General features: G+C 35.0%; 1 protein-coding gene across 1 annotated transcript in view; it reads left to right on the top strand.

The window, feature by feature from the left end:
* The window catches only part of LOC148940065 (juvenile hormone esterase-like), a 272,646-nt gene that overhangs the window by 198,455 nt on the left and 54,935 nt on the right, over nt 1-19,256 (top strand). The window contains exon 7 of the mRNA XM_089106326.1: nt 5,661-5,851. Coding sequence (XP_088962452.1) covers nt 5,661-5,851 — 191 coding nt within the window. The remainder of the gene's footprint in view (nt 1-5,660; nt 5,852-19,256) is intronic.

Raw genomic sequence — 19,256 nt, 5'->3', positions numbered from 1 at the left:
TATTTATTTTGTTTTATTTATATTTATTTAATTTACATATTTTTTATCTTATTTTTTATTATACTTTATTTTATTTGTTTTTTTATTTTTATTTTGTTTTATTATTTTTGTATATTTTCTTATTATTGTATATTTTCATATTCATATTTTTATATTTTTATAGTTTTTTTTTATATATTCAAAGGTTTCTGCTATTTTGTGCCGAAAACAACAATTTTACCCTAATTAGGACTAAAATAAAGTTTCTGAATTTGTGCTCTAGTGTTTTGGTATATTAAGTAATTTAGCATGATATTTGGCTTAGCCTACTCTTGATTAGTAAAGAAAACAGACAAAGAGAAAGATAGCCAAAAGGCAAAATTAGACTCATTATTTTTTTGCGGGAGCTAAATATTTGATTGGTCTCAAGACAATACACCGAAGCAATTTTCTGGAGTAAAAAAAAAAAAAAAAAAAAAAAAATAACGGTATTTACTTTTTCAAGTGATCTAGCTGTTCAAGAAACATAAAATTTCTTTTGTTCTTTGAAGAAAAGAAAAAGGAAAATGAACAGAATTATCTGTCTGTTTGCTTATGAATCAATTATGTTTCATATATTTTTTAGGATTTATAGATTTAATATCTTATATTGGATACATTTACCTTGTAAAATCATGCACGAAGGTTAATAAACTAGGGGTCCAGCACTCCAAAATAAATTATATTCACGATTTGCTCCGTAATTGAACTATAAAAATAGAAAAAAATATACATAAAAGCAAAAACAAAGCATTTTTATAATCAGGCGATGTTGTCAAATTTTTGATTGCTAAAAACAAGAATGAATTTTAGCAATTAAACATAAATCAGTAGATTGAATAATACAGTTTTTCCAGGCGGTTGAAGAAGAAATAACACACAAATTACGGATCTCAAACAGCAAGGTCCAAAGACTATTCTTCTTAAAAATAGTTTTTTTTAATTTATTGGCAATTATTATTTGTGAACAGGAGGATCATGCTCAGAAACCATCAATTTAACTGACAAGGTGCAACAAAACTAGATATGTTTTAAATGGCAGTACTATAAAATTAAAGAAATAATCCTATTTACGTTCTTACTGCGTAAACATTTTATCACCGTGGCTAGTGTTTTTTTTTTGCGTGTATGTGTGTTACAATATTTTTTTCAGTGGCACCTTGTAATTCAAAATTACTGAAATAATCGTTAACTTAAAATAATGAAACGAAGAAGTACCGTATGCTATTATAAACTAGCGTTTTTGAAACACACGAGGAAAAAGTTATTCGTCGCTAGGTTGGCATTACGATTGGAATTTTGAACGAGTATAGTGAATGATAAGTACAGGATTTGCAATATCAGACAAAGGAATCACTGCTTTTTGCAACAATATGATTCTTTTATGCATTTATTTCATTTGATTAGCAAAAACCTGATATGAATTTTATGAGTTGTTGTGAAAACTGAACAAAAGAATTGTTATTTTTGCTATACAAATTTATACACATTCTTGAGCAGGTCCACGAGCTTGGTGATATTATTTGAATCTCTTTGAACAGGCGGATTTCCTACCAAGGAGATGAGATTATGATCGAAGGGTTTTTTTCTTTTGAGGCAATCCTCCAATGGGTTCTTAAACCTTCATTTTCGGTATAATTTTTTTTTAACTTTCCGAAACAAAAGCTTTTTAAGAAAAGCAAAAGAGTCAAAATTAAAGGAAAAGACGAACAGAAGTAAAGTCCTAAAATAATTCCAACTTAAAACGATTACAAATTACTGACCAACATACATGTCACCCAAACGAACAGAAATTAAAATAAATAATAAAGTTAAACATAAAATTATGAGATACTCATATAAATAAATAAACGAAACTTAAAACAAGTGTAAATAAGATGAATTCTCAAGTCAAAGTTAAAACCAACGAAAATTAATATAAACAGGAATTTGGCTATTACCTCCTCCGTCGTAACCCTTCTAAAGCCTATTGCTTCATTTGCGTTTTATTGAAAAGTATATGTATTTTGATAGTGTTCTTTAATTTTTCAAAACGTCGACAAAAAGAAAAAATAAATCACTATAATAATCAAGATGACGGCAAAGAACTAATGAAAATAAACTGAATCCATAATATGTAATGATATTCATTCCTGGGAATATCGTTAATTCAAGATTCATGGTTTTATCCAACAGTAATTTTTGTACTTTGCAATGTAATAATTAGAAGAAAATGATTAAAATACGTTTTAAACAATAAAAGTTTCACTTACAGTTTTCCATTTATAGACAAAATACAGTTCCACTCTTTCTGAAACTCAATTAAAGTAAAACTTGATTTTTAAACTTTTTTTTACCTTTGCTGTCTTTTGATTCATCCCTACGATTCTCAAACAGCAGAATTTCAATGCAAGGATTCTAGACTACTGTTGAAGAGTTATCTCATTTTTTTCAGTAATGCTATTTACCACTTAGGTTTTATAAGCTAGAACTTCATGATTATAATGATTTTGTATTTATAACATGTAATATTAGACAGCGATGAGGAGGGTAGATAAGTTTGTTGGTAAAAATAAAAAGAAACAAGTTTTTTTTAACTAAAAGTAAGGAACGACGTTAAAACTTAAAACGAACAGAAATTGTTCCGTATCTGAAAGGGGCTGTCCCCTCCTCAACGCCTCGCTCTTTACGCTAAAGTTTTTATTGTTTAAAAAAATTGAGTTGTGAAAAAGTCAAACTTTAGCGTAAAGAGCGAGGCGTTGAGGAGGGGAAAGTATCTTTCAGATACGGAATAATTTCTGTTCGTTTTAAGTTTTAACGTCGTTCCTTACTTTCAGTTAAAAATACTTGTTTTTTTTTATTTAATTTTTGAACGTTTTTGAATTAATGCAGGTTTTGATATTCTTTAAAAATGACCCCTTAATCACAACAGCCGTTAATTAGAATGAATAGCTCTTATGAAAGCACTAAAAAATCTTTGGCTTAAAGAGCGAGGTATTGACTAAGGGGTGAACCCAATTATATACGTAATATTTTTTGTTCGTTTTAAGTTTTGATGTTGCTCGTTACTTTCAGTTGATAAACTTTTTTTTATTTAATTTATAATGTTTTTCTTTAATAATGATGGGAAATCCGGCGCCTCCTTCATCGCAATGTCCCTTCCCCCATGAACACTTCCTTCGCGGAAAGATCCCCCCATATAAGCCCTGACTCCCCCCCACCTAAAAAACCCCCTCCCCCCTGAAAACCTCTGTATACTTCCCAATAACCAAAACAATATGTTAAAATTGGGTAAAGTTTATAACCTTCAGCCCACCCCCCCGGGACTTCGGGGGATTAAGTCATCCTAAAAGACATAATTATCATATTTTCGAACATGCTGAACAAATGGCTATTTCAAAATTTTGATTGGATGACTTTGGGAAAAAATGAGCGTGGGAGGGGGCCTAGTTGCCATCCATTTTTTGGTCACTTAAAAAGGGCAGTACAACTTTTAATTTACATTTCAATGAGCCCTCCCACGATATTCTAGGACCACTGGGTCGATACGATCACCCCTGAAAAAAAAAACAAAAAACGAACAAATAAACACGCATCCGTGATATTTCTTCTGGCAAAAAATGCAAAATTCCACATTTTTTTAGGTAGGAGCTTGAAACCTCTACAGTAGAGTTCTCTGATACACTGAATATGATGGTATGATTTTCATTAAGGTTCTATAATTTTTAGGGGGTCTTTCCCCCTTTTTTCGAAAATAATCCAAATTTTCTAAGGCGCGTAACTTTTGATGGGTAGGACTAAACTTGATCCAACATATATATTTGAAATCAGCATAAAAATCTGATTCTTTTGATGTATCTATTGGTATAAAAATTTCTTTTTTTAGAGTTTCGGTTACCATTGAGCCGGGTCGCTCCTTACTTACAGTTCGTTACCACGAACTGTTTGATTGACGAACTCCAAACATCTTGCGGTCCCAGATCTAGTGACGATCTGGCATGCAAGTCGTGAAACATTTTATTTACTTTCTAATGTCGGCCAACGTCTTTTCTTCAGAGCTGCAGCTACGGTTTTCAGCATCTGGGGACAATCCCCCCCACCCTATCACTGCTCAACCCCAAAACAAGTAAACAAAAAAAATCTTATTTTTGCTTCCCCTCAAGCCCTTGACGGCTGTGTCCATGGACAACCACCCCCCGGCCCTCCTTAATTACCGCATTAGTCAGCTTTCAGAGGATTTAGATTTGATACAATGTCGTTGCATACTAATTGTTAAAGGAACATCAAATGATGATACAGATTATTCCGTGAATTTTCATTTACTTTGGTCGTTACCAGGTTCAGCGGTAAAACCAGAGAGATTAATATAGGACTACTTCGTCACAAATTACATCTTCTAGCCACTTAATTGAGCAACTTTGATATGTGAAGAATATCTTTGAAGAACTATCATTTTGTAATTACGTAACTAGAAAAACTTCAGTCTGATTTTATTGTCAAATCTGACACTTAAATACAGAAGTCAGTATCGACAAATTCAAACACGATTTCCAAAGATATCACCAAAAACCTAAAAGAAACACTCATTGTACTATTTAAGCTTTTGGATAAGTACTTAAGAAGTATTTATGAAAAAAGTGTATTGCTACACATTTCGACAGCAAATTACACTTTCTTTAATTTCGGCTTTAGGATAATTGTAGGCTAAATGTCACTGCAAGATCTGACATACTTTAGGTGAATGTACACAGAATTCAGCTTTTTGTTACCAACAATTTATAACTAGTATTTAAGTGTTTATCTTCCGTGAAGCTGCGTTTCAGTCTATGCTTGATTCTTATTCATATTTGTCACGAAATATATACTGAAAACCACAAATTAATTGCTGGACGCCTATTTATCTTAAATACCCTATCTGCAGCCAGCAATTTCTTTTTTCAAGTTAGGCTTCTGAACTGCTTTATTCTTCACTATGATCACTGTCAAAAAATTGCATCAGTATTCTTTTCTTTGATTTATTTTTCTTCCTTGTTTTTGAAAGTCAGGTTTTCCTTTAAAGGATCGATAATTATGCTAGGAACAGAGGTGATAGAAATATAGCTGAATGATGTGAGAAATATAACGGACATAAAAAAACTAGTACAAGGACATAGTAAACTTCATAAAAAAATCCTATAGACTTTATATGGGGCCTAATAACTAAGCCATTTATGCACAAGGCTGTAAAAACTGTTCTCTGGCTATTATTTTTAATAGCTGGAAAGCTATTTTTGGACATTCTGGCTATTATTTCATCAGTAATAGTATTCTGGAAAATAAAACCCTTATTACTATATTTTGTTCCCAATTTTTAGTCAAGAAAATTGGGGGCACTTTATGACTTTTACAAATTTTTTACTGCAATTCATGAAAGTTTTTAATACTAGTTTTTTCAGAAGTCTCAATTTGCACCAATTTAACTTCATATGTCATTTGCACCAAAGACAGCTAATCGCAAGCCAATGGATCACACCTGAGCTTTTTTGCAGAATGTCACTCTCACAGAACCACTATCATTACATAGTCAAATTCCACAATGTGTACTAATATACCTTTCCATGTTAGTGCTATCTCTTTTCTTTTTTGTGTGTGTAATTTTAGTTATTAGTCTTCCTATTTTTCAGTTATTCACATAGAAAATGCGGCACGGATGGATAACCCTTCCTTTTTGGAAAAGGATTTATTACCAAATTCACTCTTGTCATTCATCAGAAACAATTCCGAACATGACGCAACCGTTCGTGCTGTGAAAAGGCAGTACTTTCAAAATGGTGAATTTCAAAATTTGAACGAGTTTATACCACAGTATTCCAAGGTGAGTATTGGGTTTCAAAACTAGAAAAAAAAATTGTTGTTTAAACCATCACAAGGACTTGAATATTTTTTTTTGTTATTTTCTGCCTTTTTAAACTATTTTCCTTGAGTCATTATTCGTATTTTAGTTTTCATGTATTTCCAACAATATTTTGAGGCCCCACTAGTGCTGGAGAAATAGAAAGAAAAAATGGAGATATAGCATTTCATGATCTTTTACAAAATATTCATTCCGTATGTCCCAAGTTGTTTATTTTCAGCGATCTAATTTCATTTCCTACCGATTACCTGATTAAATCTGAATTTATAGTATGTGACTTTTTTTATACGTTCTTTGATCTGATGTTATTGTATAAGTTAATAGTTTATTTTTTAAATGCCGTACATTATTGTGAATATCTGACTTTTCTTCTGCATTTGTGTTCCTGAGTACTTGTGCAACCCTGTTTATATATCTAGCAATTAAAGGAATATAATACAAAGGAATTTAATTACCCTTGTCTCCTAAAGGGGCAAAGCTGTAATTAAAGAAATTTATTATCAAGCTTAAATCAGTTCTTGTAAAGTTTGTATCCTTCTCGTGGAGGGTATTGAAGTTTTCAACGTTCCATCATAGTCGGCGCGATTAATACGGAAACCTAGTGTTCTTGTAGTTGTAAGGTGGGCTGTCAATTCTTTGATCAAACAGTCGATATAACGAACTGTAAGTAAGGAGCGACCCGGCTCAATAGTAACCGAAACTCTAAAAACCGGAATTTTGATACCCATAGATACATCAATAGAATCAGATTTTCATGCTAATTTCAAATATGTAAGTTTCATAAGTTTAGTTTTACCCATCAAAAATTACTCGCCTGAGAAAATTTGCCTTATTTTCGAAAAATAGGTGAAACACCCTCAAACAGTCATAGAACTTTAATGAAAATCCCACCATCGGATTCAGCGTATCAGAAAACCCTACTGCGGAGGTTTCAAGCTCCTATATGCAAAAATCTGGAATTTTATATTTTTTGTCAGAAGAAAAATCACGGATGCGTGTTTATTTGTTTGTTTTTTTGTTAGTTTTTTTTTATTATTTTCCCAGGGGTGATCGTATCGATCCTGTGGTCCTAGAATATCGTAAGAGGGCTCATTTGTACGGAAATTAAAAGTTCTAGTGGCCTTTTTAAGTGACCAAAAAAATTAGAGGGCAACTAGACCCCATGCCATACTGATGTTTGCCCCGAAATAACCCGATCACAACTGGGAGATAGCCATTTTGTTCAACATAGTCTAAAAATCTAAAAACCATGTATTTGAGGATGACTTTATCCCCCACAGTTCTCAACGGAAGGGCTGCAAGTTATGAACTTTGCCCATTGTTTACATATAGTATTGGTTAATGGGAATTATAAAGACGTTTCAGGAGGGATTTTTTCTGATGGAGGGAGGGTCGGAGGAGGGGGTTTACAGCGGAGGATCCCTGCATGGAGGAGGTTTTCTTGGGGAAGTGACATTTCTATTAAGGGGGCGCCGGATTTCCCAGCATTATTTAAAAAACGATCAGAAATTGAATAAAAAAAACAAGTTTTTCAACTTAAAGTAAGGAGCAACATTAAAACTTAAAAGAAACAGACATCATTACGCATATGAGGGGGCTCGTCCCCAAGTCAATACCTCGCCCTTTCCGCTAAAGTTTTTTTTAGTACTTGCAAAAGGACTATCTATTCTAATTTCCTGGCCTTTGTGATTCAGGGGTTTGTGACTGGAACAAAACTCGACCTTGAGCATAAAGAGCAAGGTATCGACTAGGGGGAAAACTCCCTAATATACGTAATAAAACATACGAATATAGAAATTCGTTACGTAAGTTAATTTGTAAGTTACGTCAGAATAATATTTCGAGAAAGCCATTTAGCCAAAAAAGTAAAATTAATATGCAAATTTCTTTTTGATTATTCATGTACGGTGAGCCGAAATCAAAGCTGCATTAATTCAAAAACGTTCAGAAATTAAATAAAAAAACAAGTTTTTTTAACTGAAAGTAAGGAACGACGTTAAAACTTAAAGCGAACAGAAATTATTCCGTATATGAAAGGAGCTGTCCCCTCCTCAATAGCTCGCTCTTTACGCTAAAGTTTGAATCTGTCACACAACTTTATTTTTTAAAACAATAAAAAACTTTAGCGAAAAGAGCGAGGTATTGAGGAGGGGACAGCCTCTTTCATATGCGGAATAATTTCTGTTCGTTTTAAGTTTTAATGTCGCTCCTTACTTTCAGTTAAAAAAACTTGTTTTTTTTTTATTTAATAGCTTTCAAAAATCCAACTGATTTAATTTTTTAGGTCTTTAACATACTCGTCTAAGTCAATATAGGTGAAGTTTTCGGAGAAATAAGACCAAAATTACGTTCTGGCTCAAAACCTTGTGGCAATATTTATTGCCTACGTGTTAGATTTTCTGAATATTGAAAACAATTCAGGATTCCATAATAAACTAGAAGAACACAAAATGTCTTTCTTTGAATGATTTAGAGTCCAAAATAAACGGAGTGTATCCAAAGTATTGGTAGCTTTAAGCAAGGGGGTTACAGGAATGTTTCTTAGGGCAAACCACTAACATTTTTCTAGTTGAGGCAAGGATAAAAAAAAAGTATCTTTGCCCTACAAGCGTCATTTTTTCTATGCATCAATTTTAAAAACTCTCCGTAAAAGAAATTTTTCAAAGAAAAGTAAAGGCATAAACAATAAGTAGAACAATAGGGGGAATTTTATAATATAAGACAGTGGAACCCAACTTTAAATGAATATTTCGACCCTATATCCAAGGGTCATCCTCAGCAAAACAAATGTAAAAAAAACAAATATAAAAGAACTCACATTAAAATCCAATGTTTAACACTGAAATATTTTCAAAACAGCCCTAGCATCATTACTTCGAGGAAGTTCAACCAGGACCGGTACATTAAAACGAAGTGAAAAAAGACAGTTCATTCAAATGGAATAAAAATCATTTACAAAGAAGCTCTTTAAGCTATCTGGGTTATTAGCGAATATTTATGTAGAACACCTTGAAAATTGGGCCTTAAATTCATATTTTTTTAAACATGTCTATTGGGGTCGTTACATCGATGATGCAATATCGCTCTGGAACTATGGGGAAAATGAACTTAGGGGCTTTCTAGATCACCTTAAATACATATGACCAAAACCTACAATTTACCTTAGAAATTGAAAATGCAAATAAATCACCGTTTCTGGATGTATTAATTATTCGTGCCATTGATAAAATGGATTTTACAATTTACAGAAAACCGACACGAAACAACAAATATCTACATTTTAAATCCCATCAACCCCCACAAGTTAAAAGAGCTGTTGTTACCTCTCTTGTAGATCGTACCCTAAACATTTGATCTGAATCTCACATCACAGATGAACTAAATTTTATTAAAGACATACTTTTTTGAAACGGTTATCCTACTGTCTTTATTAATAATACAATTAGCCGAAGATTGACAAGACACTCCCATAAAATCAAGGGTCTTTTATCATGTGAAGTTCCCGCCAAGCCCTCAAATATAATTTAGCGTCCATATATTCCAAAAGTCATTACAAGTTTTAAAAAAGATTGCACACAAAATAATTTTTATGTAGTATTTACAAATAATTTTAAAATCATGAATCTCTTAAACTCTGGTAAAGATATAACCCCAGTTACTCACCAAAGAGGGATTTATCAAATACCATGTGGCTGTGGCAATTTTTATGTTGGTAGAACCCATCAAAATTTAGAAAAAACGCCTACAACAACCCAAAGATGACAAAACTAAAGTTTTAAATTCTAATAGTGCAAATATTTCTTTTGATTCTGCTTTAAGCAGTCATATCTATGATAATCCTAGCCATAAAATACTTTTTGAAGAAACTTCCCTTATTAGCAATTACTTAGGCATAAAACAGGTTGCTATAGAGGCAATTTAAATTAAAATCAAAATAAATAGTAATAATCCTTTAAATAGGGATTTGGGGGAATATTCGCTCAATACCTTATAAATAAATTTAATTAGAAATGATTTAACTAATTATATCAAAAAACCAGTAAAGAATTCCACTCAACCTGTTAAGGATAGACCCTCTAGGCAGGCTGCCAAAAAGACAAGATTAGCTTTATGAGCTTGTTTGTAAATGTTTTTTATTCCATTTGAAAGAAATGTCTTTTTCACTTCGTTTTAATGTACCAGTCCTGGTTGAACTTCCTTGAAGTAATGATGCTAGGGCTGTTTTGAAAATATTTCAGTTTTAATGATTGTATTTTAATGTGAGTTCTTTTATATTCGTTTTTTCTTCATTTGTTTTGATGAGGACGGCCCTAGGATATAGGGTCGAAATATTCATTTAAAGTTGCGTTCCACTGTCTTATATAAAAAAAAAGAAATCCCTATTGTTCTGCTTGTTGTTTATGATGGAAAGGCAGTGTGGTCTTCGTCGCTATAAAAGTAAAGGCCATGATAAACTTAAGATCAGCAGATACAAATACCTGTCAAAATTCAATCCCAAAATGACCAGAAATACTAGTAAAGAATAAGTGAAAACCAAAACGAACAGAAATTAAATAAAAAGTCATAGCAAAAAGACATACAACAAGTAATAATATAAATGAATAGATACATCTTAAAGTGAGTAATGCTTAAATTGAATATGCAAATCAAGCTGAAAACGAAAAAAAAAATTATTTTGCTATTGAAGTATAAATGAAACCTAAAACAAACAGAAATTAAATAAAAAATCAATGCAAACAAACATGCAATAGATTCTAATATAAATGAATAAATAAATCTTAAAAGGAGTGAAACTTAAACTGAATATGCAAATCAAGCTTGAAACGAACAAAAATAATTACAAACACTGCACTACTCTCACTGCAAAAGTTCAAAACCTACTGCGTCATTAGCACTTTACTGAAAACGAATTATATTACAAATGTTTTTTTTTACTTAATATTGAAAAAAATATTAAGATTACAGTAAAATTTTGAACTGATGAGCTTTCAGCAATAAATATCATTATACCTCAAATATTCAGTTTAATTTATTACTTCTTTCTAAGATTGTTCAAGACGAATATAGTTCCACTACAAACAAGAGTTTGAATACTGCCCACTTTCTTAGCTGTAAAAACCTAAAGCCTACTGCGTCATTGGCGCTTCACTGAAAACAAATTATATTACAAATATTTTCTTTTCCAGTTCTTCAAGCATTGAAAATGAAAGTAAAAATTACAGTAAAAAAATCTTGAGCGGATTGATCTTTCAACAATTATTATCATTATATATCAAATATTCAATTTGATGTTGTTTATACATTCCAAGACTGTCCAAGACGCATATAGTTTTAAATAAAGCGCCAATGACGCAGTAAGTTTTAGAATTTTTCAGTGAGAGAAGGGGGCGATACCCAAACTCTTGTTTGTAGTTATTTCTGTTCGTTTAAAGCTTCATTTGCATATTCAATTCAAGTTTCACTCCTTTTAAGATTTATTTATTCATTTATATTAGTATCTATTGTATGTATGTTTGCACTGATTGTTTATTCAATTTCTGTTCGTTTTAGGTTTCATTTATACTTACATAGTAAAATAATTTTTAGTTTTAAGCTTCATTTGCATATTTAATTTAAGCATTATTCGCTTTAAGATTTATTTATTCATTTATGTTATTACTTGTATGTTTGTTTGCATTGATTGTTTATTTAATTTCTGTTCGTTTTTTGTTTCATTTATGCTTCAATAGGAAAATATTTTTTTTGTTTTAAGCTTGATATTCATATTCAATCTAAGCATTACTCGCTTTAAGATCTATTTATTCATTTCTATTACTACTTGTTGTATGTTTTTTGCTATGATTGTTTATTTAGTTTCTGTCCGTTTTGGGTTTCATTTATTCTTTAATAGTAATTTCTGGTCGTTTTTGAGTTTGAATTTTAACAGCTATTTGTATTTGTTGGTCTTAAGTTTAAAATGGCCTTTAATTTTATTCTAAAAATTTCTTTTTCGGAAAGTTTCTTTTAATTAAGTTTTGTTCGTTTTTTATTTCAAAAAGTTTCAAGTTTTTAAAATAGCCTTATTTCAAAATGAAACTTTTTTTTTCAACATCAAATATTCATCAAAGTATCAAAACTAGTATCAAAGTAACAATATCAATGTAAAAAAAAAACAAAGTAAATAAAGCATGAAAGTAACCAAGGTATCAAAGTAACAATAAGCAGCTTGCATAACTTATAACCCTTACACCGTAAATCGAAGTTGTCACGTAAATCACTAAAACCAAGCATTGAACTAAAAAAAAGGGTCAAAGTAACAATAAGCAAGTTCCGTAACTCAGAGCCATTTCCCCAGGGTAAGGGGCGGGGGAGATACAACCCCGGAAGCATAGTTATTTGGCCTTTGAACTTTCTTGAATAAAATGGCAATCTCAAAATTCTGACCAGATACCCTTTGAAAAAATGGGGCGTGGGCTAGTGGCCTATTGATGACTTTTGACTCTTAAAAAAGAAAAGTTTCGATTTCCGATCAAATGAGCCCACTCCAAAGTTAATACAACCACCCTTCTAGAAAAACCTTATATTCTAATAATAGGCAACTTACATAAGTTAAAATCCTTGCCCCAGGGCTATGGAGGATTTCTCAACCCTTAAGTTATAGTAATTTGAATTTTGGACTATTATGGACAAAATGACTTTTTCAAAATTTTGAAAAGATGTATTTGGGGGGAAAAGGCACAAGGGGAGGGAAGGCTTGTTACTTTCTGATCACTTTCGATTCTGAAGATTCCCATTTGGACTGCAAATGTGAGGATATTAGGGGGTCGTATTTGATGCTAGGAGTTATCTCGTTTGAGTACCCTCCAAAGTTTGTACAACCACCTCTTCCATTAAAATCTTATATGCCCCCGCAGCATAAGTTACAGTCCCTCCCCCAGGTTCTGGGGGGTATGTTGACCCCGAGATTTTTGTTATCTGAACTTGGACTACTTCAAACAAACGGGCAATCTCAGAATTTTGATCGGATGCATTTGAAAAAAACAGCATGTGTGGGGGGGGGGGTAGATGCCCTTTGATCCCTTTTGACTCATAAAAAAGAAACAATAACTTTCAATTTCCAATAAAATGAACCACTTCTGAAAATTATACGACCTCTCCTTAGATAAAAACCTTATATATCCCGGGGCATAACTTAAAACACTTGCCCCCGGGCTCTGGGGGTTTGTGCCAACCTCAGAGTTTTTATTATCTGATGTTTTGACTATTTTTAATTAAATGGCTATCTCAAATTTTTTATCGGATGGGTTTTGAGAAAAAAGGGCGTGGAGGGGGGGGGGCTAATTGCCCTTCGCTCTCTTCTGACTCAATAAAAGTAAACTAGAACTTTCAATTTTGAACCAAATGAGCCCTTTCTGAAGGAATTCTGAAGAGTATCCCTTCTATAAGAACCATATATTCCCCCAGGGCACAACTTACAACACTCGTCTCCGGGTCCTAGGGGGTTGTGTCGACCCAGGAGTTTTAATGTCTGATATTTGAACTTTTTTTTTTAACAAAATGACAGTCTCAAAGTGTTTATGGGATGGTTTTGGGGAAAAGGCGTGGAGGGGGGGGGGGCAGTTTCCCTCCGATCCCTTTTGATTCTGAAAAAGTGAACTAGAACTTTTAATTTCCAATCAAATAAGCCCTCTTTAAGATTTATACGCACATCCCTTCTATAAGAACCATATTTGACCCCATGGCATAATTTACAACGCCTACCCCCTGGCCCGGGGGGTTGTGTCAACGCCGAAATTTTTTATTATCTGAACTTTGAACAATTTTTGACAAAATGGCTATATCCAAATTTTGTTCTGATGCACTTTGGGAAAAAAGGGCGTGGGAGAAGAAGGCTAACTGCCCTCCGATCACTTTTGACTCTTAAAAAGTGAACTAGAAATTTCAATGTCGAATCAAATGACCACTCTCTGAAGTTTATACGAGCATCCCTTCCATAAGAACCATATATGCCTCCAGGGCATTATTTCAACGCCTGCCCTCGGGCCCTCGGGGCTTATGTTAACACCGGACTTTTTGTTATCAGATGTTTCAACAATTTTTTTTTTAATGTTTATCTCAAAATTTTTATTGGATGGGTTTGGGGGAATGGGGCTTGGGGAAGGGGGGGGCAAGTTGCCCTTGGATCCGTTTTGATTCTTAAAAAGTGAACTAAAACTTTGAATTTCCAGTCAAATGAGCTGTGTCTGAAGTTTATACGAGCATCCATTCTATAAGAGACATATATGCCCCCCAGGGCATAACTTACAATGACTTCCCCCGGGCCATGGGGGATTGTGTCTACACCAGAGTTTTTGTTATCTCACCTTTAAGGTATTTTTAACAAAATAGCTATATCACAATTTTTACGTGATACACTGGGGAAAAGGATGTGGAGGGGGGGGGGGTCTAGTTGCCCTCCAATCTCTTTTGACTGTTAAAAAGTGAACAAAAACTTTCACACAAAGTAGCCCTCTCTGAAGTATATACGAGAATCCCTTTCATAAGAACTATATATGCCCCTAGGGCATAACTTATAACACCTGCCCCTGAGGCCTGGGGGGTTTTATCGACACCAGAGTTTCTTTTATCTAACCTTTTAGCTGTTTTTATCAAAATGGCTGTCTAAATACATTTATTTGATGCATTTTGGGGGAAAAGGGTGTGGAGGGGGGGCTAGTTGCCGTCCGATATCTTTTGACTCTTAAAGTGAACTAGAACTTTCACGTTTCAATCAAATAAGCTCTCTCTGAAGTTTATACGAGTATCCCTTTCATAAGAACCATAACCACCCCCATGGCATCACTTGCAACGCCTGTCCCTTGGCCCTGGGGGGTTGTTTTCGACACAGGAAATTTTGTTATCTGACCCTTGAACTATTTCCTACAAAATAAAGATCTCAAAATTTTGATCGGATACAATTAATGGAAAAGGTCGGGGGGGGGGGTGCTAGCTGCCCTTCGATCCCTTTTGACTATTAAAAAGTGAACTACAACTTTCAATTTCCAATCAAATGACCCTTCTCTGAAGTTTATGTGAGCACCCCTCCTGTAAGACCCATATATGCCCCCAGGGCGTAACTTACAACGCCTGCCCCCGGGCTCTGGGGGTTTATGTCGACACCGGTGTTTTTGTTATCTAATATTTGAACTATTTTTTCAAAAAAATGGCTATTTAAAAATTTTTCTCGGATGGGTTTGGGGAAAAGGGCGTGGGGGGGGGGCGGGCTAGTTGCCTTGGCTCTCTTTAATTCTTAAAAATTGAACTAAAACTATCAATTTCCAATCAAACTAGCCCTCTCTGAAGTTTATACGAGCATCCCTTCTGTAAGAGCCATATATACCCCAGGGGCATACCTTACAACGACATCCACCAGGCCCTGGGGGATTGTGTTGATGACACCACAATTCTCATGATCTGACCTTTTAACTATTTTTAACAAAATAGTTATCTCAAAATTTCTACCTGATGAATTTGGGAGAAAAGGGCGGAGGGGGGGCTAGTTGCCATCTGATCTCTTTTGACTCTTAGAACATAAACAAGAACTATCACTTTTCAAACAAATGAGCCGTCTCTAAGGTATATACAAACATCCCTTCCATAAGAACCATATATATCCCCAGGGCATAACTTACAACGCCTGCCCCCAGGACCTGGGGGGTTGTGTCGAGAAAAGAAATTTTGTTATCTGACCCTTGAACCATTTTTCAAAATCAATGAACCATCTCGAAATTTGTGTCTGGTGTATTTGGGGATAAAATGGCATGGGAGAGGGGGGGTAGATGCCCTCTGGTAATTTTTGACTCTTAAAAACCGAGTTAAAACTTTTAATTTCCAATCCAATGAGCCATCTGTAAAGTTTATACGAGCTTCCCTTCCATAACAACCATATATAACCCCAGGGAATAACTTACTATGCCTGCCACCGGGCCCTGGGGGGCTGTGTTGACACCGGAGTTTTTTTTATATGAACTTTGAACTATTTTTAACAAAATGTCTTTCTAAAAATTTTATCTGATACACTTGGGGGAAAGGGCGGGGGAAGGCTTAGCTGCCGTATGATCACTTTTGACATAAAAAAGTGAACTAGAACTTTCAATTTCGAATCAAATGAGCCCTTTTTGAAGTTTCTACGAGCATCCCTTCCATAAGAACCTTATATGCCCCCAGGGCTTAACTTACAACGCCTCTCCCCGGGCCCTGGGGGGGGAGGTTTTGTCGACGTCATTGTTTTGTTATCTGACCTTTGAATTATTTTTAACAAAATGGATATCTCAAAATTTTATCTGATGCAATTGGGGGAAAAGGACGTGAGGGAGGAGGGCTAATTGCCCTCCGATCTCTTTTGAGCCTAAAAAAGTGAACTAAAACTTTTAATTTCCAATCAAATGAACCCTCTCTGAACTTTCTACGAGCATCCCTTCTATAAGTCTGGGGGCTTATGTCGAACCCGGAGTTTTTATTATATGATCTTTGAATTATTTTTAACAAAATCGGTACCTCAAAAGTACTAAGATATATTTGGAGGGTGTGGGGACGGGGGAGGCTAGTTGCCCTCTGATCACTTTTGACTCTTAAAAAGGGCACTAGAACTCTCGATTTTCAATCGAATGAGCCCACTTTAAAGTTTATACGACGACCCCTTCCATATGAAGTTGCTCTGGGGAAAAAATCATATGCAGCGCAATTGCGCTGCCTAAGTAAAGAACGATGCTGGCACAATGTATTATTTATTTATTTGTTTTTTTTTTCGGTTTTAGACCAGGGCACTTTGTATCGAAAGAGTTGTCGTAGGAACTTGAAAAAGGGCTCATTCAATGGGAAATTGGAAGAGCTTTCCTTTTAATAGCCAAAAGTGATTGCAATGCAACTAACATCCCTTCCACTTCCACCATTTCCCCAAACACATCCAATCAACAATTTGAGATAGCCATTTTGTTCAACGTAGTTTAAAGACCTGGAAATTATTTCTTTGAGGAGGACACTTCCCCAGAGCCCTAAGGGTAAGGGTTGTAATTTATACCCAGGGGGCATATAAGGTTTTTATAGAAAGCGTTGTCGTAGAAACTTCAAAAAAGGTTCATTTGATTGGAAATTCAAAGGGTTAATGGCATTTTTAATAGTCGAAAGTAATTGGAGGGGAACTAATCCCCCTCACATGCCCACCATTTCCCCAAACACATCCAATCAAAATTTTGAGATAGCCATTTTGTTCAACGTAGTTTAAAGTTTTGGAAATTGGGTGTTTAAGGATGACAACCCCCCGTAGCCCTCTGGGCAAGGGTTGTAAGTTATGCCCTGGAGGCATATAAGGTTTTTATAGAGAGCATTGTCGCAGAAACTTCAAAAAGGGCTCATTCAATTGGAAATTGAAAGGGCTGTCGTAGAAAGGGCCACTTTGTTCAACGTAGTTGACAGTTCTGGAAATTATGTCTTTGAGGATGACATCCCCCCACAGCCTTCAGGGTAAGGGTTGCAAGTTATGCTCTGGGGGCATATAAGGTTTCTTTTAGAAAGTTTTGTCGTAGAAACTTCAAAAAGGGCTCATTCGATTGGAAATTTTTAGGGCTAGTGCACTTTTTAATAGTAGAAAGTTATTGGGGGGCAACTAACCCCACTCTCTTGCCCACCATTTCCCCAAACACATCCAATCAAAATTTTGAGATAACTATTTTATTCAGCGTAGTTTAAAGTTATGGAAATTAGGCTTTCAGGATGACAACACCCCCCCCACAACCCTGAGGGCAGGGGTTGTAAGTTATTTTCTAGGAGAAAATAAGGTTTTTATAGAAAGTGTTGTCGTAGAAAGTTCAAAAAGGGCTCATTCGGTTGGAAATTCAAAGGGCTAGTTGCCTTTTTAATAGCCGAAAGTGATTGAAGGGCAACTAACCTTCCTCTCACGTCCACCTTTTCCCCAAACAAATCCAATCAGAATTTCGAGATAGCCATTTCGTTCAGCGTAGTTGAAAGTTCTGGAAATTATGTCTTTGAGGATGAACCCCTCACACCCCGCAGGGCAAGGGTTGTAAGTTGTGCCCTGGGGCCATATAGTGTTTTTATAGACAGCGTTGTCGTAAAAACTTCAAAAAGGGCTCACTTAAATGGAAATTCAAAGGGCTAACGCTCTTTTTAAAAGTCGAAAGTGAATGGAGAGCAATTAAACCCCCTCTCACGTTCAACATTTCCCCACACACATCCAATTTAAATTTTGAGATGACCATTTTTTTTCGACGTAGCTAAAAGTACTGGAATTTACGTCTTTGAGGATGACAACCCCCACAGCCCTCAGCGCGAGGGTTGCAAGTTATGTCCTGGGGACATATGAGGTTTTATAGAAAGGGTTGTCATAGAATTTTCAAAAAGGGATCATTCAATTCGGAATTGAGAGGGCTAGTGCCCTTTTGTCATCTTGTATAGCCATTTTGTAAAACATAGTTGAAGGGTCTGGAAATTATGTCTTTGAGTTTGACAATCTCCCCCCCCCCACAGCCCCCTAGGCTAAGGTTGTAAGTTATGCCCCGGGGGGCATATAAGGTTTTTATAGAAAGCGTTGTCGTAAAAACTTCAAAAAGGACTCATTAGATTGGAAGTTGACTTCGCTATTACCCTTTTTAATAGTCGACAGTACTTGGAGGGAGAATCAACCCCTCCCGCCCACGCCCATCATTTCCCAAACATTTCCAATAAACATTTTGATATGACCATTTTGTTTAACGTAGTTGAGAAGTCTGTAAATTATGTCTTTGAGGATGACAACTCTCCCCCCATAGCCCTCAGGAGAAGGGTCGTAAGGTGTGTCCTTGGAGCGTATAAGGTTTTTATAGAAATTTTTGTCGTAGAAGCTTCAAAAAGGGCTCATTCGATTGGAAATTGAGAGTACTAGTGCCTTTTTTATTAGTCAAAAGTGATCAGAGAGGAAATGCCCCCCCCAGGCATCATTTCCCCAAACACTTCCAATCAAAATTTGAGTAGCCATTTTATTCAACGTATTTGAAAGGTCTGGAAATTATGTCTATGAGTATAACAAATCCCCCCAGCCCTCAAGGCAAGTATTGTAAGTTACGCCCTGGGGGCATATAAGGTTTTTATAGAAAGCATGGTCATATAAACCTCGGAGGGGACTCATTGGATTGGTAATCAGACGCTCTAGTGCTCTTTTTAATATTCAAAGTGACCGGAGGGCAGCTACCCCCCCCCCCCCACACACACACGCACATCGTATTGTCCCGAAATTCATCTAACAGATATTTTGAGATAGCCATTCTATCTCAAATAGTCTAAATATCATATAACAAGACTTTTGGGGTTGAAAACAAAACCCAGAGATTATGGGCAAGGGTTGTAAGTTATG

This window comes from Artemia sp. Qi Xiang Cuo, chromosome 20 (genome assembly GCF_049724085.1).
Source record: "Artemia sp. Qi Xiang Cuo chromosome 20, ASM4972408v1, whole genome shotgun sequence".
Taxonomy (NCBI): Eukaryota; Metazoa; Arthropoda; class Branchiopoda; order Anostraca; family Artemiidae; genus Artemia; species Artemia sp. Qi Xiang Cuo.
This window is presented reverse-complemented; position numbering and strand designations above follow the sequence as displayed.